Source organism: Phycodurus eques, chromosome 2 (assembly GCF_024500275.1).
Source record: "Phycodurus eques isolate BA_2022a chromosome 2, UOR_Pequ_1.1, whole genome shotgun sequence".
Taxonomy (NCBI): Eukaryota; Metazoa; Chordata; class Actinopteri; order Syngnathiformes; family Syngnathidae; genus Phycodurus; species Phycodurus eques.
In genome coordinates, this window is record NC_084526.1 from 35,791,006 (window position 1) to 35,818,221 (window position 27,216).

Sequence of the window (27,216 nt, forward strand, 5' to 3'; positions counted from 1 at the left end):
CTCAATTCGCACCAGTCTTCTTTTTCAACCAGTTTGCCGTGCGCGAGTGTCCTCTTTAATTCCACAGCTTTTTGGGGCAGGTGTAGAGTTGCAGCTCGGTCCGCATCAGGAGAGGAGCCCCCACATTAATGGAAGTCAAACATCTCAACCGGACTTTGTCGCATGAGTTTACCGTTAAAGTTCCTATTTTTGCAGTTTGAACGCTCATTCTAGAGGATAAAGCAAAGTTTTCAGTGTGTTTTTTTTTTTTTTTTTTTTCTTTTCTTTTGTTGGTGCTCACTTCTGAACAATGCGGGCTGCTTTCACAGTCTACGTCATATTAGGTGAGTACAGCCAAGATTTCAGTGTATTCTAGATAGACAAAGGGTTGCGTCTCAGTTGAACTGTTATTTAAGCCATTTAACTTGTAAAGTGTACACATTTTGATAGCGGCCTCGATTGGATATCGTGCATGCCCTCGCCAGCCACAGCATATAGGTACACTTTCCCTTGTTTAATGGCACAGGAACACTCCAAATAAAACATTGACGCTGACATCACACAAAATATACAGTGCTGAAGATATGGCTCTCCACATGCAAAATTGCAACCAACAACTCAAAAAAGACAAATATGGAACAAGTGAACAATAAATGATCAAAGCCTAACCAAAGATTAGAAACACTTTGCCCGATTCTGTGCTGCGCTAGGTGTCGCTGTGTGTAAATTATGCTCCCCGTACAAGATATATATTTAAAACATTTGTGGTGACCTATCATCTGTCCAGATTAGCGAGTCATTACCAATTTTGTAGACAAATGTTTCCTTATCTTTTCCCAGGGATCTTAAGTGATGCCAATCAAGTGAGTTTACAACCCAGACTAATACAACGAAAGTTGAGCCGGACCACCAGTTTAGAAGCAGACATCCGGAGAGTTATCAATCAGATTCATTACTTATCTGGTGAAAATAAAAATACTCTCAGCCCTGACACTTCCTCCATGGGTTTGAATGCTTATTATGGTGTTTTGAGAGACATCTACTCTGTCTTCCAACCACTGCTAAGAGAGGGGTTCATGGATGACCTAAAAACTTTAGTTTGCATTTTATCTGAGAGGCATGATTGTGGAGTGGAAGCAGAGCTCACAAAGACAGTTTCTCTGGAATTGCGCCAACCGCTGCTGATGTTCTTATCATCCCTGAGATCCCAGACGTGTGCTCCCCTGAACGATGCAGCAGAGGCAGATCATAGCAGATTGGTGAGCGCTTACCTCAGGGTGGGAGAATCAGCAGCTACAATATTGACCATTTTACAGCAGACCTTTTTAACCATTTTTAAAAGTTTGCCTCGATCTGGGACTTTGGGGAATGCAGCTGTTACTTATGTCTCCAACATCATGGCGACATTAATCCAAGTACCAATGGACTATGTCAAAGTCGCATTGCAGTTTGGAATAAAAATTCCATCTCTAAATGAAAGAGAGAGCTGTGAGCAAGGTAAACAAATCTATCAGTATGATTTGGGCAATATTTTCACTAACGTGTAACTCATTCTTGATGATACCTTTTTTTCCCCCCATCACTTCAGGAAACCTCAAGCAACTCATAATATGGTGAGTGATGAGTACATTTCCCTAAAATATGCATTCACCTGACACTTGATCTATACAGTATTCTGAAATCAAATCTATCAAAGATTATGCCTTTATGTAAATAAAAACAAGTACTTGATTTACACCAAAATATTATGGGTACTTCCACAAATTTTGTTGGAATAGTTTCAATAGTTTTTCACTTCTGCTAGTAACACACCAGTAATATATCTACAAACAGAGACAAATATAACTTCCTTCGTTGGTTGAGTTTAAATATACAAACTGCACTACATGATACAACTATTTCATGTAATGTAGCTAAAGGTAATTAATTTTTCAAACACCTATCGCATGATTCCCTTGCTCACTACAGCAACAAACTGCAGCCACAATAATAAACACATCAAATTAATTAAAGGGAGCATTTTAGACAACTATTTTGGGTGCAATTCACGAACATTGTATGCTCTTTTTACTTTTTATACCACTATATAGTGAATCTGTTGCATCTCTCTTGTTTAGGGGAATGAACCATAATGTCAGCTGGTCCTTCACCAACTCATTCATTGACATCCTTTTGGACATCCTCATGACTCCAGAACAGTCTGTGTGCACATATCTAGGTCCAGAATGCCAGAATCCTCCCAACTTCAGACACATTCTTCAACAGGCAGACATTGATATGCTGCTCCGATGTGATTGCCAAAATCTGTCTGAGCTCAATGATACACTTTGTGCTGAAATTCTTTATGGTTCGAGAACACGAATGTCCACATCCGTGCTTGTCTTGTGTCAGGCGCTCAGCTCGCTCAGTGTCCGGCAGGTCGAGCTGGTATGGAGCAATATGTGCTATGTTATTCAAGCACTGGTGTCCCCACTTCTCAGAAAGTCATCAGACTGCAGTGTTGGAGACACGCGTACCTTTCCTGTTAGCATCCCACATACCTCCCCGGCACCTCACCGAAAAGCCAGAGAAGCCCCCAACCTCCAACAGCTTGTCTGCAACTACAACAGCTGGTTAGAAAACCAGGTGGTGGATGGTATCCTTGTCTCTCTGTGTAGCGACAACGAACGGGAGGAGTTTGTGAGGCATGTGTGTAATAATGCTTTACTGATGAAGAAGTTGGTTTCAGACCAGATGAACAGTTGGTTGTATGGATACTGTGCAAATTCCACAGCAGACCACAGCTACCTGGTAGGTCAGTTCTGTGTCTACCAACAGTGGATTGATCAACCTACAATTTCAGTAGAGCCACACCTTCTGGGGTTCTGTATGAGCCTGGACAGTCCAAGACTTACAAAACTTATCTGTGAGCACACTGGCTTTTTCATATTGTTATTCTCCAATCCAGAAAATGTGAGGTTCATGCCAAACTGCACCATTGTGCCAATTCCACCACCATTTCCTGGGTCGGCTCCACCTTTGTCACAATCTTGTCACTTCTCAGAGTGGCAAGATGTGATCCAGATTACAAGAGATGTTTTGGCACAGTGCATTCGCAATGATCCCACAGATTTCGCAGAGAAGGTTTGCGCCAACAGAACCTTTCTTAATAGGCTCTTACATAATAAGGACAATGTCTGGCTTGAGGATCACTGCAGCACTGCTTTTATTTTTCCATCCACTCCGGCTCCAGAACCTTTTCGTATTTTGGACTGGTGCGACTACCACTCCTGGATCAATCGGCTGGTGGACGATTCAGTGGTCGGACTATGTTGGCAGCATGACCAGCTTACTTTTCAGAAGAATGTCTGCCGTGAGACAGCTTTGTTGAAAAAGCTCTTCCAGAACCCTCAAAACAAATGGCTAAAAGCTGTGTGCGCAGACAAAGAAATTGAGGAAATAGAGGGTATACCACAGGTGTGTATTTGATCTGTAGCAATCCATTCAACCATATAGTATGACTAGAATGAGTTTCATCATGTCTTTCTTTTCTTTAGGTGTGCAAGTATTCCGAATGGACTCGCCCCATCGCTGTTGACATGACTGAGTTATCTCTTTGTGCTGAAAGGGACCCAAAAAATTTCACCTCCAAAATCTGCTCCAATGAGACAGTCCTGCAGAACCTGGTGGCTAACCGAGACAACACTTGGTTGATTAAGTACTGTGCCAACCATTCAAATCTGGGTGAAGATGAAGAGAATGAAGGAGATGGGATAGGATTCAACCCTGCAGAGCAGTGCCAGTATTCCACCTGGAGTATATCCGTTCCGAATACAGTGCTCTTGACTCTCTGCTGGGAGCATGATCATTTCAACTTTGTCACATCTATCTGCGCCAATCCTGGCCTTCTCTACGTGTTTGAACATGAGCCCTCTAGCATGTGGGTGAGCACTGTGTGTGCAACCTACACCAACCGCACTACCACAAGTAACAAAACCTCTGAGGACCTTTGCTTGGCCAAACAATTGGTCAGGCACTTCAACTGGACCTGTCCCGTTGACTTCACAGCAGCCTGCCATCCTGGGGCAAGCCAGGACATGGTCATGCACATGATTATACACTGCTGGGCAGACAATCTGAGGTCCAGGGTGGGGCATCTGGTGACTCCATCTACAGCTGCGGTGTTGGAGCAAGCAGTCACCACTTCTGTTGTGGTCTTGCTAGCAATAGAGGAGATCCAGAACACTTCACTGCATGTCACCAAAAACATACGGATTAATGTCCTAGAGTCTGTAGTTCGTTATCTCGAGAGGGAGAAAAACTTTGACAAAAAGAGGGTCTTGCTGCAGTGTTTTGGGGTAAGACTGTCACTGTTTCATAATTTACGTATATTGCTGAAGTTATTCAGAACCAACATTGCCTTTTACCAACAAACAGAAGTTGAATTGGTTGGTACTTTCAGATTTTGTGAGTTTGCAGTCGCTATATTTTTCAATTGTGGATAGTATGAAAAATAAATCCATGCGTAAAAGAGAAATTACACTTGTTGTTTTTACAAAGTGTGTGAATGCTGAGTCTGTCAGAGAGCAAAAATGCAACAAACAAAAACCAAATCAATTAAGTACTACTGATGGTTAATACTGTATACATCACAGCATATACAGTATATGCTTGAACAGCATAGAGGATGACAACAGAGAAATCCGATTGGGTGCTTAGTAAGTGCTATGCACTTCTATTTAATAATCTAGTTGCTTTATCATTTTTCTGTGTATGAACAGCTATCACAATATCCCCCCAAGAACCTTTTATAGTGGACAGTTTGACTGTTGTCACTAAGCTGAAATGCTGAACACAGAAATTAATTAAGCACTATTTTGCTGATTAATCTTACAGCAAGTCAATCCCCAGATACCATGCAAATACAGTATACTGTACCCGCTACACTGCTACAGGCTGTGAACAGTATTGGGATGTCCAACTAACCTCATTGGTTTAGCATTTCTGCTGATGCCATGGCACCATTCTGCCAATAATGTGTTTCAAAATGTTGGTTCCAATAATTATTTCGACTGGTGTCTCGTATAGGCATTGGCAACTGAGGCGGATTGATACCTCATCTTTTAGGTTTACGTTATCAGGCTTACACGCTAACATTTCATGTTGCTACACAAAATCTGGCAGGTTGGTGCAGTATAACGTTGCCGTGATCTCAACTGCCTCACTGTGTGGTGGACTGTGATGTTCTCCTTTGCAGACAGTACTAACCAGCTTGATGCAGACATCCCGAGTTGGAACCAGTAATGAATCTCTCATTATTAAGGTACACATATTAGCTACAGGTTGAATTATGCATTCCTTCTTTCTGGCCATATGTTTAAGGGTAGTTTTGACTCAATTTCTTCCTTTTTGTGTTTGTAGGAATACTTCAGCATACCATTGGCCAGCCTAAAGTCAGTGCTGAGTGCTGCTCACATCACAACTGTCAGGCTGATCCTCCAATACTATACAACAAACAAGCATACACTGAAGGTGATTATATTGTCACCCATACGCCGTAACCTTGTTCAGCATTGTTTTGGTTACATGTATTTATTTTATATTATAGTGCTAATATTGTCATGGTGTAAGATGTCCCACTCGTGTTGATTTACAATCGATGTTGCTTGTGTTTTGCCAGCTGACGGACAAGTACCTTTCCACCTTGACATCCGTGCTGTTCCAGAGCCATCTTGCAAAGGATGGAAGTCTCTTTTCAGAGCTGGCTCCCCTTTTGGAGGTGGCCAGTCCCGTTGATATCATCACTTTGCCTTCCCTGCAAAACAACCTTGATGTGTATGAGAAGCCATGTTTACTTACCACTAAGCTGCACACTGACATATTGATATCATTTGTGACATTTCTATTCAACCTATATTCAGATGAACCAAGCACGCAAATAAGAATAGCGTGCAGACCTATGTCAACACAACAATAAACAATGGTTTTTGGATCAGCACCAAATGTAAAACGTATGAATGCAACAAAAATCCTTCTTCATAGGAAAACAAGGACATGCTGGAGCCAATCCCAGCACACTCTGGGCGAGAGACAGGGTACACCCTGAACTGCTGTTTTTTATTAATGTGACTGTAGGAACATCACTGCAGCATAGTGAGAGCTGTTTCTATGTTCTAAATTAATAAATGGTCACGTTGCCCCATGTAGGTAAATAAAGTAACAATAACACCTCTCAGTATCATTCAGTAAAATTATACAGTACTGCAAACCACAATCTATTTATACTTACCTGCTTTATTGTCATGATCAGTTTCCACTTTTGGGGATTATCTGGTGCTGATTTTCAGAATTTCCAATTTTGAAATCAATGCATTAAAAATGTGCTCTATCAATTAATGTCTCATAGTTGTAAAAATTAAAATACATATGTTATGTTTTCCAGGAGAAAAACCATAAACAGCAACTTGGGCCATATGTCTGTGAATCAGCAGCGAGCCTTTGGATTGTGGTACAGCAAGGTTTTACCCCCTTCTAACATAATTGAAGCTCGTCAGTCACTCATCAGGGACAATGGAAATGTGATCGCTCACCTGCCCTTTCACAACTTCCAACACCTCTCCCCTGCTCAGGTAACAGTCTTCTGATCTGCAACACCACACTGGGAAACATGACACTTGTCAGAAGTGCTATACCTGTCGCAGGAGGGACAACCTTTGTGATCCCCAGGATTGAGTTTGCGGTTCATTGTGAAAGAAATCGACACATGTATTCAGTATATATACAGTTTGTCTCAAATACTTACATATTTTGAAAAAATAGCAGCAATCCGAGTCGATAAGCGGTATAGAAAATGGATGGACGGATGAAAAAAGTATGATTTTATTTATTTATTTATTTTATTTTTTTTTAATGAAGTTTTTTCAGGGACTCAAATTCTATGGTGTCAAGTCAGTGGAACAAACAATTTTTAGACATGACTGTGATTACCTCCAGCAAGGAGGTTATTTTTTAATCACTGTTTGTTTATTTGTTGGTTGGTTTGGATAGATGTACAGAGTAAAAAAAAAAAAAAAAACAGACTTCCTCTAAACGTTTTGAATCAGTGAGTGATGGACCAGGTGTAGAAAGATAACCCCTTAACTGATGATGCTGATCGCCAGGGTTGTGATCAGGTTTTACGAATGGGCGTGGGGGGGTTAGCCCCCATGAGATGCACAGGATATGAGTGAATGTAGCGTGCAAGCACAAAATTTCACAAACAGCGAACGAAGACTCAGAAATGTTTTTTTTTTTAAAGTTTTTGGACAGATTTTAAAGCAATACAATACTGAGTCAAAGTTCAAAGTCACCGTTAGATTTTTAGTTATTTCAGTCTGTTTTTTAATACAGTACACAAACACAGTAAGTATGTTTACATTAACCACAAAAAAGAAAAACATATGCACACATTGTTACATTGTATGCAAAACTCTATGCAAAAAAGGTCACTGTGTTGTCACAAAGTCAGCCAAGCCCGTCAATGATAAAAAAATTACCGAGAATAATTTCCCATTGAGGAGTAAACAATGAAATCAAAATCAAATGAACAGCTGCAATTGCTATTCACTTGGTGGGTGGAAGCATCAATAAATGCTGTCTGCTTTTAAGGGTGACAAATCTGTCTGTCACTCGGTTGTGACTCAGACACTGAGGAGTGTCTTTCTCGAGTGACATGAGTGTAAGACTGTGAATCATTCCCCTTCAAGATGCATTGAAATAATTAATAACCGAGCAATATAGAGGCTACTGACATGACGTTTGCTCCTAGATACTTTTGAAGTCGCAGATTTATATTTTGAATGTGTATGTGATGAAAATGGTTGGAGATAAATAGTACTCAATTCATTTTAAATTAAACAATAAAGTAATATTAAAGTTGTTTTGTAAATATCTGGGACAGGTTAATTTGCCTTGGCTCTACACTTTCTAAACATTCCGCTCCTAAATAAAATGTCAAGGTAAAGAAGCCTTTTACGATCTACATTGACTGAATTGTTTCATATTTCGTATCCATGTTGTTTCCTGGACTGAATCACCAATGGCTTTATTTTGTAACATCCTATAGACTAATTTCCAGTAGATGTCACTCCCTTGTTACTCTCTGTAATCAACCGTCCCAATATCTATAGTTCAATATGGGTGGAGGAGTGATTATTAACATTATTATTATTCCATCCGAGAGGCGGGGTACACCCTGAACTGATCACCAGCCAATCGCAGGGCACATATAAACGAACAACCATTCACAGTAATTTAGAGTCGTCAATCAACCTACCACACATGTTTTTGGGATGTGGGAGGAAAGCGGAGTACCCGGAGAAAACCCACACAGGCACGGGGAGAACATGCACACTCCACACAGGCGAGGCCGGAATTTGAACCCCAGTCCTCAGCACTGTGAGGCAGATGTGCTAACCAGTCATCCACCGTGCCGGCTTATTATTATTATTAGTCCTTTGAGCCGTCACCTTATTGTGGTGGAGGGGTTTGTGTCTCCCAATGATCCTAGGAGCTAAGTTGCCTGGGGCTTTATGCCCCTGACAGGGTCATCCATGGCAAACAGGTCCGAGGTGAGGGACCAAACAAAGCACGGCTCCAAAAATGATGAGAAAAATTATTGTATCGTGTTTTCCCTTGCCCGGACGCTGGCCACCGGGGCTTCTCTCTGGAGGAAGGCCTGGAGGTGGGGCTCGAACGCGAGCGCCTGGTGGCTTGGCCTGCACCCATGGGGCCCGGCCGGCACGGCCCGGAAGGGTAACGTGGGTCCCCCTTCCCATGGGCTCACCACCTGTGGGAGGGGCCTTAGGGGTCGAGTGCAGTGTGAGCTGGGCGGTGGCCAAAAGCGATCCGATCCCCTTGGCGATCCGATCCCCGGCTACAGAAGCTGGCTCTAGGGATGTGGAATGTCACCTCTCTGGCAGGAAAGGAGCCTGAGCTGATGTGTGAGGTTGAGAATTTCCAACTAGATATAGTCGGGCTCGCCTCCACACACGGCTTGGGCTCTGGTACCAGTCCTCCTTGAGAGGGGTTGGACTCTCTTCCACTCTGGAGTTACCCACGGTGAGAGGCACCAAGCAGGTGTGGGTATACCTATTGCGCCCACTCCCTGGCCCAGCGCCTGTACATTGGGGTTCACAATGGTGGACGAGAGGGTAGCCTCCCTCCACCTTCGGGTGAGGGGGACGGGTCTTGACTGTTATTTGTGCCTATGCACCAGATAGCAGTTTGGAGTCCTTGGAGGGGGTGCTGGAGAGCGCTCCCGCTGGGGACTCCATTGTTCTGCTGGGGGACTTCAGTGCTCACGTGGGCAATGACAGTGAGCCCTGGAAGGGCGTGATTGGGAGGAATGCCCCCCCCCACCCCCCAATCGCAGTTCGATGATCGACTTTGTGGTCGTGTCATCGGACTTGCGGCCATATGACTTGGACACTCTGGTGAAGAGAGGGGCAGAGCTGTCAACTGAGCACCACCTGGCGGTGAGTTGACTGATGATGGGGGAAGTTGCCTGAGGCAAAAACCCGGCCGTGGGAGGAGTTCGATGAGGCCATGGAGATTACTTCCGGACAGCTTTGAGGAAATTCTGGTCCAACATCTGGTGTCTCAGGAGGGGGAAGCAGTCCACCATCAAAATTGTGTATAGTGACTGGCCTGGGAACGCCTCTGGATCCCCCTGGAGGAGCTGGATGAAGTGGCTGGGGAGAGGGAAGTCTTGACTTCCCTGCTAAAGCTACTGCCCCCACGACCTGACCTCGGATAAGTGGAAGAAAATGTAAAATTATCTATTTCTAATACAAGCGTTGGCTTATTATTGTAATAATAAGCCAATACAAACTGTTTTCTGTAAGTCTTCACAAGGTTTTCTTTCACACACTGTTGCTGGTATTTTGGCCGATTCCTCCATGCAGATCTCCTCTAGAGCAGTGATGTTTTGGGGCTGTCGCTGGGCAACACAGATTTTCAACTCCCTCAAAACATTTTCTGTGGGGTTGAGAGCTGGAGACTGGCTAGGCCACTCCAGGACCTTGAAATGATTCTTACGAAGCCACTCCTTTGTTGCCCGGGCAGTGTGTTTGGGTTCATTGTCATGCTGAAAGACCCAGCCACGTTTCATCTTCAATGCCGTTGCTGATGGAAGGAGGTTTTCACTCAAAATCTCACGATACATGGCCCCATTCATTATTTCCTTTACACGGATCCAGTCGTCTTGGTCTCTTTGCAGAAAAACAGCCCCAAAACATGATGTTTCCACCCACATGCTTCACAGTGGATATGGTGTTCGTTGTTTGCAACTCAGCATTCTTTCTCCTCTTAACACGACAAGTTGAGTTTTTTTTCAGACAGGTCTCGACATATACTGGCTTAAGCAGGGAGACACATCTGGCACTGCAGGATTTGAGTCCCTGGCGGCATAGTGTGTTACTGCTGGTAGCCTTTGTTACTTTAGTCCCAGCTCTCTGCACGTCTTTCACTAGGTCCCCCGTGTGGTTCTGGGATTTTTGCTCACCGTTCTTGTGATCACTTTGACCCCACGGGTTGAGATCTTGCGTGTAGCCCCAGATCAAGGGAGATCATCAGTGGTCTTGTATGTCTTCCATTTTCTCATAATTTCTCCCCCAGTTGATTTCTTCACACTAAGATGCTTACCTATTACAGATTCAATCTTGCCAGCCTGATTGATGCAGGTCTACAATTTAGTTTCTGGTGTCCTTTGACAGCTCTTTGGTCTTGGCCATGGTAAAGTTTGGAATGTGACTGTTTGAGGTTGTGGACAAGTGTCTTTTATACTTATAACGAGTTCAAACAGTTGCCATTAATAGCGAGTCAGGGAACCCGTCCACCAGGAGACCCAACCGAGGGGACAACACCGACCATCCAGGACCCAGGGAGGTCCCAAGCCCGATTGAAGCGCCCCGACCAGTCCCAATGGGGAGGGGCAAGGGCACAGGGCCACCGCCCCCCCACGCCCGACCCACCACCCCCCAACCCAGCGAACCCACCACCCCCACACCTACGGACAGCATGGGGACCCCAGACACCAACAGGGCCCAGCGCAGGAGCCGGCCACCAGCCAAAAAAAAAAAAAAAAAAAAAACGTTCATAGCTCAGTGCCTTTTCATGAGTAGGGCTGGGCATCGAGAAACGACCGCAACCGGGACTGACGCCCTGGCCACCCCGGAAACGACCAAACCCAAAAACTCCAGCCCCAGCCCCGACATCCAGAGCCCGCTCACCCCGAAGAAGAAGAAGCGGCAATGAAGAAAAAGCGCATTAGAAGACGTGCCCAACGGTGGCGGATGCAAACAAAACCGCACCACAACCCTGTCAAAATCAATGACCACTCGCACAGCACAATACACGGAACACAATCATACCGCGCAAAGGAGTCCTCCACAACACGCGGCCCCCAAGGCGCACCGAGCCCCAGCCCACACCGCACGGAGCCCCAGCGAAGCCAACTCCCAGTTAACCAGGTGGCCGAAACCGCAGAACACGTCCATGCCAACACCAAGACAGCCTACAGGGCAAACAGCCGGCTCCACCCCCACACTGACGGTGCCCAAGCGCCCACTCCAGTCCCCAAACTAACGCAAGCGCCGACGACAGAAAGAGGAAAATCTCAACACAGAGCCAAAACCCCAACGCAGCAACCCCACACCACAATGAACCGGGACAAAGCCCACACAGACGACGTCCCACAGCACACCAAATTACAACCCCACGCCCCAACGGTGAAAATCGGGAAAGGAGGCAACGCCCCAGAGCGCCCGGCTCCATCCAAAGAAAAATATAAACTAAATAAATACATTAAAAATAAATAAATACAATAAAAGTTACAAATAATAAATAATAATAATCATCTGCGCCTGTGCGAAGCCACCCCCTGCGCCAATATGCCCCCCCAAAAAAAGGCCACAAGCCCAAAACGGGAAGCCAAGGCAAAACCCACACACCCGACGCGATGAAACAGCCCCAAATAACCACCTCAACAATGCTACATCCAATCCCCAGTCGAAACACCAACGAATGAGTACCAAGTCAACCGGCCCACCCCCACACACACCGCTCAGCACAGAACTGCCAACACCCAACCTGGTGCCCGCCCCATACCTGTTGCCAGTCTTCCAGGTGACCCTGAATGAGGTATGAGTGTGCCCAAGTGCGCAGTATGTACAGTGTGAGAACTCCTGGGAGTCCGGTCCGACCGATCGTCAGACCACGGAGAAGGGCTGGACATCGCCCGAATCAGAGCGACACCAGCCCCGGCCCCAAACGACCCCCGACCCCCCTGGGGGAGCCGAGCCAAAGAAACCCTCATGGCTCAAATAAGGGGGCGACAAAACCACGTACCCTCCCAGCAGCCCGCGGCACAGACCCAAATGAACACCCAACCTGGGGCCCCCCACAACCAGCACCAATATCAAACTCACAAACCAAAAGGCAATGCGTGCGGAAATAACCCAATCAACCCAACACCCACCCATTGATGTCTCAGCCAAAAGTAAAATACAGCGCTGCCAATGCAGCCACCCGGGACTGGCCCATACGCACAAGCCCCCAACCCTGGGGCTTGTGCAAGCCATGAAATGCCAATTGGCGAGGTACTCCTTTTAGGAGGGCTGAAGTCTTTATTGAAGCCCCCCTAAAATAGGTCTAAAGACACCACTGCCGATAGCCATTGTTAACATTACCAAAATAAACCCACAATTTTTCATGAATAATACATGAAACCTAGGGACAAAATGCATGCCCACCACTTGTTGGCGGTGGGTATCTATGAAACCATACAATAAATGCATATTCGGATTGTTGGGTCTTGGTGGAGGCCTGTTCTCTCCTGTGTGCCACTCTAGTTTACAATAATTATGTTTTTCCTTAGCTATTAGATGGACTGGATGTATTGCAACAAAACAACCTGACTTCCTTGAAGCAGGAATTTGTGGCACAGAGCATCATTGGCACCTACAAAAACTTGACTGCTCACGACTTCATCAGGTCAGGTAACTGCAGAGACAACTGCAACACTTTCTATCAACGCATGACTTCTTGACATGGCTCATTGTATTTATCTTTAGTTCAAATGTTGCATGTGGTGTGCTTTACACTCACCAGACAATTAATGGGGTACCACAACAGATTCATCCAAAACTCTGCCCTTTTAGAGATTACAATGTCAGTTTTGATTGACACTGTCAGAAAGGTATTAATTTAACAATTTATTTATTCTTGTGGTTGTAGTCTTACTTGGTGTAGACCTGCAGTGTATCATGAGGTTTTTGCTTACATTAGCTTAATGAGAGGTGTGCAACATTAGAAACACACTCATACAATGGGAAGCTGTGGCTCAGTAGGTAGAGCGGGTCGTCCAGTTACCAGTAACCTCCCTGGTTCAAATCCTGACTTTGACTGTCCGCATGTTGAAGTGTCCTTGGGCAAGACACTGAACCCTAATGTGTGCGTGAGTGGGTGAATGTGAGGCTTTGTAAAGTGCTTTGCCCACTGTGATGGTGTAGATAAAGCAATATATGTGTTTACAATTTTACAATAATACAATACAACTAAATAATAACCATATTATTAAATTGATACATCTTTCACTGTAGATGAATTTTTGCTCTAGCTTTTGCATCAGATGTCATTAGATTGTGCTAGTGTACCTCATGTTGTGGCTCGAGAGTTTACAAAATATTATTATTGTTATTGGTAAATGAATTCTTCCAAATGTTATAACCATTATCATTTTCTATCAGGATTAGGCTGTTGACTGTGTCTGTGAATTTAGGCTGGGGAGTCTCTCGTGCCTGGCAGAGCCAAGTGACCTCCTGGCCTACAAAGGCAGCGAGGCCTTTAGGGTAATCTGGGAAGTCATCATGAACTGTAGTCACAACAGACTCACCCTACCGAGTCACTTGGTAAGCACAAGCCAGAGAGCCAGTGGATTTGGGCTGCCCTCACTAATCTGTGTTGTTAATGCGTTTTTTTGTTTTTGTTTTTTATAAACTGTATTCAGTTGTCCTCCTTGCAGTGCATTCAAACATTTTGACACACTTTCTCATCATACTGAATGAGGATGTGTTTCTGTATGTCATGCTTTTTTGCCTGCTGTTTCTTTCCAGACCTCCAGTCTGTTACTGAACATCACTGAGTTAAAGACTCCGTCCTCCCTCAGTCCAGATAGACTGGCAGACATGGCAAACCTTCTGCCCTCCCTGGGTGCAACTTTCCTGCTGGACCTCTCTCCCTCGCAGCTTCTTGCAGCGCTTCCAGCCCTCAAAGCTGTGTCTTTCAGTCCTGCACAGGTAGAGAAGTGTACACAATGTAGGGATTTCACAGGATGCTGGAAGTGGCGATACAGACAAACTCTATGCAAAATAGTTTCTGCTTTATGGTGAAGCAGTTTGTAATTCAGGAAGCCAATGTGGGTTTTCAGTCGTTCAAAGTCCATGCAAGAGCCCTGTTAGCAGCTGGGGGGTAAGGCTTGACCCCCTGAGAAACAGCTGACAGGCAGGCACATGTCAGACAGCTCCTGAAGGGAAGACATGAGCATTACTTCCTAACAGCAATTATCTCAAGGGGCCTTTCTCTTTTGCCTCAGCCTCACAGATGCTGTTTTTGTCATATGAAATTGTACCAAATTGGACTGGACCCAAAAGCGGACTGAGCGGAGGGAGTAGATGAAAATGGTTTATTTTAATGGTTTTATAATACGAGGCGTTCAAAGGACTTCATGACCACAGATGTCAGGGTGACAGGCCTGTTTTCAGACCCGAGATTGCAGGTTTCTTTGGGACTTGGATGAAGGTGGAGCGTTTGAAACAGGATGATACTTCATATAGTTCCAGAGAGTTATTGAAGATTTTGTGTGATGACTGGTGTGCCTGACAGTATGGATGCAGACCTGTTGGTGCTCTTGAAATGCTCTTCTTATTGATCTTTTACTCTGTATGCTTTGCAGGCCTCCATAATTGTTGACAAGTTGTCATCTATCCACACAGTAAGCTTTTTTTTTCAAAACAATTTGTTCTGTAGTGGTTTTGTTTGTCCTGACCTCCATGTCCTCTTCCCTGTGTCTAGCTGAGCGCTCCAGGCCGCCTGCAGGAGCTCGGTTCTATCATTGTAGGAGTAAAGACGGAGACGTTATTGATGCTCACATCTGACAGGCTGCTGTCATCGCTACCTGACATGGCCCAACACACAGCGGGCCTCCTTCCAGCACAAACAAATGCCATTGCCACCAAACTATGGGTACATGAATGAATAAAAATAAACAAAACAGGGGGAAGTACATTCTAATTTAATCTACATTTATTCTTTTTATTTGCTATATTGATCTTGATCTGATGGAAATTCTATATGCATTCTCAAGAGTGAGAGTATTACCAGAAGCACATTGTGATTTAGTTTTGTTTATACTCGTTATGAACCCTCAAGTGGAAATTCAATTGAGCTTTGCTAGAATTGTTTAGAACACAGAGAGGAGACACACACATCCGGCATACAAAAAGAGGCGTCAGAGGGATGTTGCCTGCAGACAGTGACTGCGCCCCTGAGTTGAGAGTCAGTGTCTGACAGTATGGATGCAGACTAGCAATTAGTTGCAATTTCTAATGCCTGTAGCGAGTCTGGATCCGTGACCCTCTAGTTTCAAAGCCCAAGTCCTTATGACGAGCTACTGCTGCAGTTTTTTTTTCTGTGCCATAGAAGGGCTTTGCATCATAGGGTACCAGGATCCATCACTTTATGCTTTACCTTTTTTTCTAACCAGGGCTTTCCAGAGGTGATCTTCTGGTTGGATCATGTTGATCCCCTGCTGTGTTGCACTCCCCTGCTTAGTATCCTGCCCAGAGCTCACCTGCTAATGAACAACATCTCCAGTGCAGCCACTAAACAGTGGAACACACAGCAGGTTTCACACAGCTCACCTTCTTTCAGCATTTCTTGACTCAAATGTGGCCACATTCTTAACGCCCTTAGGAGATTTGTCAAGATGAAATGGTATGTGTCTCCAATAGTTACGAAATTATTAAATTGTAAAGCATAGGTGATATCACTGTTACTGTAAATAGACATGCTTGGACACAACAAAGACACCAAGTGTCTCTGCATAAGAGTTCTATTATTTTTCATCACAATAAGTGATGATGGAAACTTCACACAAGCTGTATAACGCTACATGCCACAATTACTGTAACACCATCAACTGTTTTTCATATTCTTCCCTAGGCTAAAGCAATATTAAAAACTGTGCGGAATACAAAATCAAACCTTATCAAAGATTTCCTGTAAGTATGTTTTAAAATATAATTGCATTTCCACACCAACTGTGGCAGTCTGTGTACGGTGTACAATGCTAATGCATAATAGCTCATTTATGTGTTGTGTCGACCAGTTTGCTAATATTTTGCAGACTCACAGACCATATATTTGTGTGTTTTTGATCTTTACATGTTCAGGAATCTTGGGATGCTGGGGCAGGGCTTGAGCTGCCAAGTCTTACAGCAGCACTTTAGGGCTGATACCTCACCTGCAGCCTTGAGGAAAATCTTGGCCCTTCTTAGGCAGCAGCCCAGTCCTCTGCACACCTCATTGGTAAAATGTGGCTAGATATTGACAAGAAAATTGGCTCCCTTGTTGTCTGAAGTCATGTGATAGAGATTGCACTTTCATGACTGTTTGCTCCCCAATGCAGAAAAAGTGTGTGATCGAGGAGCTCTCTCAATTTGAGTTCTTCTCTGAACTGCTTGAAGATTTAGGAGTTGAGATCGCTCTGTATATGCCGTAAGTGTGAACCCAACAATATAACATAAGGTCCACCTGCATAACTGACCGTATAATGATCTAAATAAAAACTATTTTAATTTAATTTTATTTTAGTTTATTATTTTGTGCATGGTTGACAGACTGCCAAACTGCACTGAATCACATAAATCGCAGTTTCTGTATTTAAGTTACCTTGTTAAGCTACTTAACAGAGTCAAAATATTACTCCCATTTGACTTGGTCAGTAAAATCTGAGCCCTATTATTGCAAAAGGTATTTTCATACTGGATTAGATTGCATTGTGCAGCTATAGCTAATGAACATCAAGAAAAGTCATTACAGAACCATTTATCTCATTTAGCATACCTGCCTTACAGTTCTGGGGTTCAGGGTTCAAATCTCAGGTCCGGTCTTCATTTGTGCAGTTTGCATGTTCTCCCTGTGCTTGCATGGGTTTTCTGCAGGTACCCTGGCATCTTCCCACATTCAAAAAAACATTCATGTTCGGGTTATTGAAGATTCTTAATTGACCATAGGTTTGAATGTGAGTGTGAAGGGTTGTTTATCTATATGTGACCTGTAATTCGCTGGCGACCAGTCCAGGTTGTACCCAGCCTCTTACTCAAAGTCAGGTGAGATATGCCCCATTTACCCATGACCCAAATACAAGTGCTATAGAAAATGGATAGATGGATTCATTGATGGATCAAGATAGGGACAAAAAATATATAATTCAAGTCATGTCATCTTTCATTTTTCATTAGTTTTGGCTATTGTGTTTTTATCTGCAGGGTGAGCACCATTAAAAAGTTCCCTTCCGGTCTAATGGACACTTTGCGGAAAATGATTATTGAGGACCCTGTTCCCTTTTTCACGATGTCAAAAACAGAACAGCAGCTCCTTGTGGACAAGATGGTGCAGAGGCTGGTCGGGAGATTCCCATGCAGAATTTGTTCAAACTATGGGAGACTCAAAGTCTCTCACTTTCAACTGCTGATGTGTTTGTTGTCGTTTGCATGTGTCAACAGAGCATGTACACTGGAGTGTATACTGAAGAGGAGTTCCGCTCTCTGGACATTATGGCCACGTTTGTTTCGGATGAGATTCTGATCCAGCTGGATCGCACGTTCTTCATGGACAATCTGGATTTTCTCCAGACCCTCTGCTACAGCAGCAGCAGCAAAATGGACATTGTGGCTCGTATGCTGCTGGAAGTTGCTGGCTTCGGGTATAAAGCACAACATTACAGCAAGACATTCCAGTAGGAGTGAATCTCTGTAATGTTATGAACAGATTTCTTTTTTTTTTTTTCTTTTTTTTTTTTTTTTTTTTTACAAATTAGAAAGATAAGATGTTATTGCTATTGTGTGATATATATATATATATATATATATATATATATATATATATATATATATATATTCTCCCTCTTCTACAGCCCTGCAGTGGAGAACTGGAACCAGACTACACTGAGTCAGATAGACCGGTTTGTATTTTTCCTTCCTCAGGACCGACTGCAGGAGATTTCCTTGGTGAGTTCAATGCTGTAAATGTGCCTTGTATTAGAAATAGAAAATAAAATTTAAGTCACATATTGCAGTTTTGCTTTGAGAATATTTGAGATATTAAGCTGCTCTTTCGGCTTTGTTGCATTTGTATTAAAGCACAATTCATTTGCATTTGTATTAAAGCACAATTCTTCTATCGGGTCCAAAAAGCCACAGCGAGGTGTTTAGATTGTCACCTGATATAACCCATTTGGCAACAAGAACCTGTAATGGTATCCTTAAAGTCCAGGAGGTATCAGGATCAGGTGGTATCCTCTAAAGCATCAGTGTGTCACCATGTTGATGTGTGTTACGACAGGGTTTGATGACTGTTGACCGTATAGAGAAGCTGTTCATGAGCCAACGTCGATGGGAACGCAGGGTTGTGGGTCTTCACTGTTTAGATGAGACTGAGAAGTGGCGGTTTGCCCAAAAGCAGCAGTTTGTTCTTCAGTTCTTTCTAGGTTTCCTAAAGATAAATCCTCTGTCACGTAAGCATCAGTTTGGTTCTCCAATCTTTATAAATGTCTTATTTAAAGCAAAGCACGAAACTACACTTAAATAAGTTAAATGTTCTATACATTGTGGATTGTGGAAATAAATATGGCATTTTTATCCACTGAATCTAGTTATCGTTCCTCAGCGGCTCCAATGGTTCCTACCTGTGAGATTCTGCATACAACAGCTCCATTTACTTGGACCTCTAACAGCCTGACAAGCATGTCGTCATCCGCGTTCACAAATTGTCTGGAGCTGATTGGCCATGACCCCTTTCTTGCATCTTACCAACGCAGCCAAGTCTTCAGAAAAATCAAACAAGTAAGACTCACATGGTCTACTCTCGATACATCTGTAACACTACAGTGAGCAGCATCTAAGTAATACTGTTGGTCTGGATTTGTCCTTTCTTTGCTGGCCAATTTTTGGGAAATGAAGATGTTCGGCCCAGTTTCTTCCTTCTCCCAGTCCACCATCAGTCAGATGGCCCGACTGTCACTGGAAATGTCACCAGAGGAAATCAGCATGCTGCGACTGACTGAGATAAGTAGCATCGCTGCTATGGGCACCATCAGTGAATGGAGCAACAAACAGGTAATTGCTTGGGTATATATACTTTACTGTTATAGATAGATGGGCAGACAGACAGACACTGTCAGGGCTGTCAAACTCATTTTTGCGATGGGCCACATCATAGTTATGGTTCCCCTCTGAGCGGTACGACTGTGAACCCATACAAAAATAAGATTGTCTCGTATTATTACATATACACAACAAACTGATGGATAACTAGTTTTGAAATTAGAAGCCAGTAAAAAATATTTTTTTAAAAATATAATTAATTGATTAATTAGTTGCTTGGTAACAAAAATGCTTGCAGTATCTCAATATTATTAAATGTTGAGACATTTTAAATTTAAATTTTTGTAATTCAGCAAAAAGGGTTACAAAAAATTCGACGCACATGATTTGCTTTTGCGGGCCACATAAAACGATGTGGCAGGCCGGATCTGGCCCCTGGGTCTTGAGTTTGACACCTGTGCTCTAGATGGATGGTCTACTTTTTTCCATCCACAAGGGACACTTACCAAAAAATTCACTTCAGCAAAACAAAAAAATAAAAAAATGCATAAAACACACACAGGCACAATGATGAGAACCAAGGACTATGGGAGAAATACGCATATGTAATATTACAAATGCGGTGATAGGAAGTAACAGTACACATACTTTAAGTTTTTCAGGTATCTGTACCTAAGTATAAATTTTTCTGAGGAATTTTCACTTTTACTCCCTATGTTAAGATACAGTGTTGTGAAAATGCCAATTGCAGGGCACAAATAGACAAACAACCATTCGCACTCACATTCACACCTACGGGCAATTTAGAGTCTTCAGTTAACCTGTTTTTGTCATAAGGGAGGAAACCAGAGTACCCGGATGAAACCCACGCAGGCACGGGGAGAACATGCAAACTCCACATAGGCAAGGCTGGATTTGAAATCGGGTCCTCAGAGCTGTGAGGCAGATGTGCTAACCAGTTGGTAGAGTAGCCAAATATTATACTCAAGTAAGAGCTGTACTTAGTAATTCGTGAGTAACTTCTGATTTTTTTTGTAAATCAGACTATGAATGTAAAATGAGATAAAAATAACTAAATAAAATATGAATGTGCAAATTAAGATATTGCTGAACAATATCACTTAATCTAAAACAGAATAAATAAATAAACTTTATAAAAACAAAATCTTCGTAAAGTAAGAAATTAAGGCAAATTCAGCTCCGAGAAATGGTCTTATACTATATTGTTTCTAATTGTTAAATAGCACAATACTGTGGACTCACCAGGCAGATTACAAAAACAGGAACAAGGCTGCAGTGAATATAAAAGGTGTACACACCCCTGTTCAAATGCCAGGTTTTTGTGTTGTAAAATAATTTTGACCAAGATAAATAATTTTAAAACTTTTTCCACCATTGTGACCTAGAATTTCTACAACTCAACTAATTTATTTTTTTAATCTTTTTGAGAGGGCAGGTGAAAATAAACAACGTAAATAAACTCAATTGTGATTGACTTGCACTCGTATTTAACTTGTTTCATTCTTGACCACGTCACCATTGTAAAAGAGATGTTATGATTTCACTGGTCTAAACGTTGCAACAAAATGCCATGATCCAAAAAAATTCAAGAAGAGATGAGAAATAAAGTAATAGACATCTATCAGTATGGAAATTCTTAGTCATTTTTAAAGCTTTAGAATTCCAGTGAACCACAGTGAGAGCCATTATCCTCAAATGGAGAAAACATGGAACTGTCCTTCCCAGGAGTGGCCAGCATACAAAAATTACCCCAAGAGCACAGCGACGACTCATCCAGGAGGTCACAAAGGAACCCAGGACAACATCAAAAGATCTGCAGGCCTCCGTTGCCTCAGTTAAAGTCAGTGTTCATGACTCAACAATAAGGAAGAGACTGGGCAAAAATGGCATCAATGGCAGAGTTCCAAGGCAAAAACCACTGCTGACCAAATAAAACAAAACAAAACAATGGCTCGTCTTACTTTTGGGAAAAACAAAAAAACAACTGAATGGTTCCCAAGACATTTGGGAGAATATTATATGGACTGACAAGCCAAAAGTTAAAATTTTTGGAAGGTGTGTGTCACTGACATCTGGGATAAATGTAACACTGCGTTTCAGAAAGAGAACATCATGCCACTGTCAAACATGGTGGTGGTAGTCTGATGGTTTGGGACTGCTTTTCTCCTTCAGGACCTGGACAACTTGCTGTGATTGATGGAACCATGAATTCTGCTCTTGAACAGAAAATCCTGATTGAGAATGCTTGGCCATCAGTTCGTGACCTTAAGCTGAAGTGCACTTGTGTTCTGCAGCAGGACAATGATCCAAAACACACCAGCAAGTCAACTTCTGAATGGCTAAAAAAAAAAAAAAGAAATTGGTTTTGGAGTGGCTTAGTCAAAATCTGGACTTGAATCCAATTGAAATGCTGTGGCATGACCTTACAAAGGTCGTTAATGCTTGAAAACCCTCCAGTGTTGCTGAATTAAAACAATTCTGTAAGGAAGGAGTGGGCCAAAATATCTCGCAGAGATGTGAAAGATTCATTGTCAATTATAGAAAACGCTTCATTTCAGTTGTTGCTGCTGAGGATGGCCCAACCAGTTATTAGGTTTCCGGGGCCGTTACTTTTTCACACAGTATCAGTTAGCTTTAAATAATTTTTTACTTAATAAATAAAATCGCAATTTAAAAACTGCATTTTGTTTACTTGGTTTATCTTGGTTTATTTTATGATCTTAAAGATAAAGTGGGGGAAAACAATTAAGACTTTTGAGAAGTGGTGGGAAATACTTTTCCGTGGCACTCTATCTGTACTTTCTACTCCTTTGTCAATGGATGATAAGATGATGATGGAAAAAAAAGATAGAAGTGAAGTCAACCGAGGATGAGATCTTCAGTCGATTAAAATGTTGGGGTCTTGCAAGGTGGGGAAAAAACAGGGAGAGCAGTGACATGGAGGATCACAAATCAAGTAGCAATAAAGATAACAACAACAATGGAAACAGATTTGGAGAAGCAAGATATTCTCCATCCATGGCATCATTATATTTGATCTTGTTGGCTCCACGAATGATTTGCTGCTAATGCGTTGTCCTGGAGTTACTGATGGTGTACTGATACACTCGTCAGACTTTGGTGCGGGCAGCGTGGATTCAGTTTCCACTCAGTGACGGTGTGAATGTGAGTGCGAATGGTTGTCCGTGTGTTTATGTGCCCTGCGACTGACTGGTGCCTGGTTCAGGGTGTAGTCCGCCTTTCGCCCGAAGTTTGCCTGGTTAGGCTCCCGCGACGCTGAACAGAATAAGTGGTGTTGAAAATGGATAGATGTGTTGTCCTGTCCTGATTCTCTAAGAAAAAAAACACAAGTTAGGTGTATTTTTTTCAGTTGTTATCCTTATCCAGTTTAACATTTGTAGTTACTCACATCACTTTAGCAAAGCAATTGGAACACATTTTGATATCTGGAAATTTGAGCCAATGCTGGCTTGTGAAATATGTCAATTGATTTTTTTTTTTTGTTCTTAGTGCAAGTACTATGTAAGTTCATAAAAGAGGGAAACTTTTGTTGTTGTTGTACCAAGATCAACAGTAAAAAAAAAAAAAATGTTTTTTACTTAAGTACAGGAATTTCACAAATACACTATCTGTACTTCTACAAGTAGAGGATGTGAGTACTTTTGCCACTTCTGAAATGTCATGAGAACAGAGGTTGGATCAAACCTAAAATCCAATTTTACTATTCATGTCAAGCTGCCCCTATTTCACTGCACTGTACCTACAGGTACTTTGTTTGTGTGTTTTTTGGACTTTCTTGTTTTTGGTTTGCAGTGGTCTGCTCAATGCAAATCCTTCACATTTGTATTTTAAAGGGTTAGGCAGGTCACGAGTCTTGCTTTCTTCCTAGCTGGTTGCACTGTTCACAACAATGTTGAATTCCACCAAGCTGAACCCGAGCCAACTTGACTCCAGCACACTGGTTGCAATCGGATACATGGTGTGTGGAGCCAAAGCTACAGAAATGAGCTCTTTCAATGCTGTTGAGTTCAGGTGAGCAAATTAATATTTGATTTTAAATACAAAGCACAAATTCATCACCCAAGTGGCTGACCCTAATTATTTAAGCTTACTGATTTACTGTGTCTTCCCCTTGTGGTTACAGCAAGGCAGTGCTCTGGCTGGGTCAGCTCAGGCTTTCCTGCTCAGAAGAACAGTTGTCAGCGCTTGTTGGCCTGCTTACCCACAGTCTGGCTTTTGGACCCATCAGTTCATGGGGAATGGAGGTCTTCGTTGAGATTGGAGTTCTTGCAGGTACGCAGTCACCTTTGCAGGTGTCTCTGGCTCTTGAACGCTACGCCATTAGAAAACAGGAAAATTCCAAATTTGAACCCCACATTTTTTTACCACTATCTGGCTGCTCTACTTTATTAACTTCAAATGAATCATCATGATGCTGTTTTATAATAATGGTTATAATGACAAGTATGATATATTTTTCTGTACGTATATCTATTTCCTATTGCGCTTGTCCTCATTGGTTCATGGGTGAAGGAAATCCTATCTCAGCTCACTATAGGCGAGAGGAGGGTTACACCGTGGACTGGTTGCCAGTCATTCGTGAATTATATTTAATTCAAAATGTTACATTATTATCATTACATTTCTTTACTGATTGTTGGTTGGGTAAGGTGTGAGTTTCGTTCCCTCCGACTGCATAATTCATCCAGGTTATCGGGGACTCAAATTGCCAACTGACAAACTGACTAAATTGGGAAATTGCACAAGTTTTAATGAACAAAGTTGGAATGTTGATGATTTATAACAGCCCAAAAGTGCTTACTTTCCAAAATAGCTCAGACATGGCTTAATTGCACTTACTTTTCCAACTTCATTAAGACTTCCCGCCTCAGTCACATTTTTTCCCTGATCTTTATTAATCAAAGTCATTACAATTTGCCATTTAAGGTTTTGAAATTTGTTTCTTTAGCCTTTGGTTATTATTGGTAGAGTGGGGTATTTAGATCTAATCCCAACTTCCATTAGGATAATATTTTAATAGCCGTTTCCTTATATAAAGGGAAGCCTGCTGGTCTGTCGGTCCTTCGTCCCTGGTAACCCGGACAAATTATACAGTCGGAGGTAGTCCTAGCGCCCACTTCCGGTGTGCCTAAATGTCGCTATGTTGTGGCTTAATGTTGTTATGTTGTTGCATTTGCATTTCCATTGTGTGTTAATGTCGCTATGTCGTGGCTTAATGTCATTATGTTGTGGCATTTGCATTTCCATTGTGTGTTCATGTCGTTGTGTTGTGGCGTTTGGATTTGTTGTCACCCTTGCAATTGGTCTGCATTGTCTCAACCACTGTATATATCATTATATTTCTCTGTGTTCTTAAGGCTGACAGCAGCCTTAACTTCTTCTTAACTTCTTGCAGCTGGTCTCCCAGATATAGTCATGTCAGCCCTGGTAAAAGAGCAAATAGATGGAATAACACCTACGGCTATCTCAATGATACCTCCTGATAAATTTGCTGTAAGTTGAACTGTTTTTTGCAAAAGTATTCCTTTACTTCATCTATGTGATTGCATTCAGCTAATAATTTAGACCTGTACTTTCTTGTCCTCGTGTCACACCATGTAAAGGTTGCGTTCCATCAGCGACAGATCAGCATGTTCTCTCACGAGCAGGCTGCTGCAGTGACAGCGGAGCAAATGTCAGCTCTGTCAGATGTTCAGAGGACTGCTCTCTTTATGGTGCTGATGCCCTGGGAGGACAAGCATGTGGACTTTAGAGGTGATAACACTCTCACATGTTTATTTGTCTGTTTTTTTTTTTTTTTTTAAGGTTTTTCTATTTAATATAAACATGCCCCAACAAAGGTGGGTAGCGTAGCCAAATATTGTGCTCAAGTAAAGAGTACTGTTACTTTTGAATAATATGACACAAGTAAAAGTAAAAAGCCATCCTATAAATAATTACTTGAGTAAGAGTAAGAAGGTACTCAGTGAAAAAAACTACAAGTACTGAGTAACTAGTGGGTAACGTGATTTATTTATTTTTTTCGGTTTTAGGACATCTCAACAACCCATTAGTCTTCAAATCAAAGAAACATACAACAATGTATTTGAATTCTGTACATAATGTCATTCATATTTCCAATGGCTATATGCAAAATACAAGACAAACACCTGAGAAAACCCATGACACCCGATCTGTTCCATTAAATTGAAAATTAAGTGCAACTCTGAAGACCCTCTGCTGTCAATTCTTTCAGCCTGTTTGTCAAGTATGTATGAATCTCACCTTCTTATTGGTCCATTTTTAATGCCTTTCAACATAAATTGTCTTGAATTTTTAACTGTATTCTACCACTAACTATTTAATATTAATTACTTTTTAATGTTAACTTTTTATTGGCAAGATTTTAGTAAAGTGAAATGTATACACAAATTATGAAGTTCGAACATGAGAAAAATTCTTAATGTTTGCATTGTATTCTGAATTGCTTAATTTACCCTGTGATTACACAATGAATGTTCATTTCATAGTTTCTCAAAAGACAAGATCAAAATTAAAACCCCACATATTTTACATATAACAATTTCACTACATTTCAATAAATCAGGGACATTAACATACAATTAGCACACATTAACAACCCACGCGTAACAAGCAAACCGGGTTTCAGTATTCAGACAATGAGGGAATCATCTTTCTGCCCATCGCTGTCTGATGCTTGATTTTAATTAGTTCCTCCAGCGACGTGCCATCTTTTTAGAGTTCAGGCAGCAGCTGTGTGGTGATTTGTCCTTTCTTTATTGTAGTTAATCCACCATTTTTTGTCGTCCTTTGTGAGGTTTATCTCTTCAACTTCATTTTGACTTGACCATTATTGTTGCCGATACTGCATATTTTGGTATCGATTCGATACTAAGTAAATACTGGGCTAGTATGGCCGATGCTGATACCTATAACGATACTTTTAAACAGAGGTGGGTAGTAACATGCTACATTTACTCCGTTACATTCACTCAAGTAACATTTTCAATAAACTGTACTTGTCAGAGTACTTGAAAAGCACCATCCTTTTTACTTGAGTATTTATGTGAAGGATCGATACTTTTACTCCATTACAATGATCGACATGCCGTTTGCTACTATTATCTATCTATTCTTGCTTGACTTCTGCATAGGGCACCCGTTTGTCATCACTAATGTCATTTGACTCGTATTCACCAATCAGACAACACAAGGCAGTCACAAGACCAGGCACCGTAGCCTTTGCAACACAATCAAAATTACTCATTTTTGATTGGGTGTGGGGAGTACAGCCGGCGGGACTGTGTTTACTTTACAGACTCCAAAAAACAACAGCTTTGTGATGCAGCTCTTAAATTGTGACTGCCCAAACTTGGATATTTCAGCCCACCTCTAACTTGAGAAAACACCTTGCGGTAAATTGCAGATGTTTCTCTTGTTGTTTTGGCAGTCGATATGGATAAATTACCCCTATCCTATGGTGTCGTACACGCACACACAATCAATACGTCTGTTCAGCAAACAATTTCTTCATGAAGTCATTTATGTGAATAAAGCAAATATTTCTGTAGGGCCCAATGCATGTGTTGTTGGTTTTTGGGCCGGTAAAAATTTAAATGGTAGCAGGTGTGTGTCAACTCCCATATTTTATTTTATTTGATGTTCATGGGGCAGTACAGTGGACAACTGGTTAGCACATCTGCCTCACAGTTCTGAGGACCGGGGTTCAAATCGCGGCCCCGCCGGTGTGGAGTTAGCATGTTCTCCCCGTGCTTGCGTGGGTTTTCTCCTG

General features: G+C 42.2%; 1 protein-coding gene across 1 annotated transcript in view; it reads left to right on the forward strand.

Moving 5' to 3' along the window:
• Nucleotides 1–274: 274 nt before the first annotated feature.
• The window catches only part of strc1 (stereocilin 1), a 31,490-nt gene continuing 4,548 nt past the window's right edge, over nucleotides 275–27,216 (forward strand). Inside the window, exons 1-27 of the mRNA XM_061670507.1 lie at nucleotides 275–1,476; nucleotides 1,568–1,592; nucleotides 2,097–3,435; nucleotides 3,516–4,316; nucleotides 5,216–5,281; nucleotides 5,380–5,490; nucleotides 5,639–5,793; nucleotides 6,401–6,587; nucleotides 12,875–12,990; nucleotides 13,778–13,907; nucleotides 14,112–14,294; nucleotides 14,951–14,989; nucleotides 15,070–15,240; nucleotides 15,761–15,901; nucleotides 16,219–16,277; nucleotides 16,449–16,584; nucleotides 16,685–16,773; nucleotides 17,547–17,682; nucleotides 17,784–17,983; nucleotides 18,194–18,287; nucleotides 18,622–18,793; nucleotides 18,946–19,121; nucleotides 19,239–19,394; nucleotides 23,293–23,435; nucleotides 23,548–23,696; nucleotides 24,820–24,917; nucleotides 25,028–25,178. Of these exons, the coding sequence (XP_061526491.1) occupies nucleotides 798–1,476; nucleotides 1,568–1,592; nucleotides 2,097–3,435; nucleotides 3,516–4,316; nucleotides 5,216–5,281; nucleotides 5,380–5,490; nucleotides 5,639–5,793; nucleotides 6,401–6,587; nucleotides 12,875–12,990; nucleotides 13,778–13,907; nucleotides 14,112–14,294; nucleotides 14,951–14,989; nucleotides 15,070–15,240; nucleotides 15,761–15,901; nucleotides 16,219–16,277; nucleotides 16,449–16,584; nucleotides 16,685–16,773; nucleotides 17,547–17,682; nucleotides 17,784–17,983; nucleotides 18,194–18,287; nucleotides 18,622–18,793; nucleotides 18,946–19,121; nucleotides 19,239–19,394; nucleotides 23,293–23,435; nucleotides 23,548–23,696; nucleotides 24,820–24,917; nucleotides 25,028–25,178 (5,902 nt within the window). The 5' untranslated portion in view covers nucleotides 275–797. The remainder of the gene's footprint in view (nucleotides 1,477–1,567; nucleotides 1,593–2,096; nucleotides 3,436–3,515; nucleotides 4,317–5,215; nucleotides 5,282–5,379; nucleotides 5,491–5,638; nucleotides 5,794–6,400; nucleotides 6,588–12,874; nucleotides 12,991–13,777; nucleotides 13,908–14,111; nucleotides 14,295–14,950; nucleotides 14,990–15,069; nucleotides 15,241–15,760; nucleotides 15,902–16,218; nucleotides 16,278–16,448; nucleotides 16,585–16,684; nucleotides 16,774–17,546; nucleotides 17,683–17,783; nucleotides 17,984–18,193; nucleotides 18,288–18,621; nucleotides 18,794–18,945; nucleotides 19,122–19,238; nucleotides 19,395–23,292; nucleotides 23,436–23,547; nucleotides 23,697–24,819; nucleotides 24,918–25,027; nucleotides 25,179–27,216) is intronic.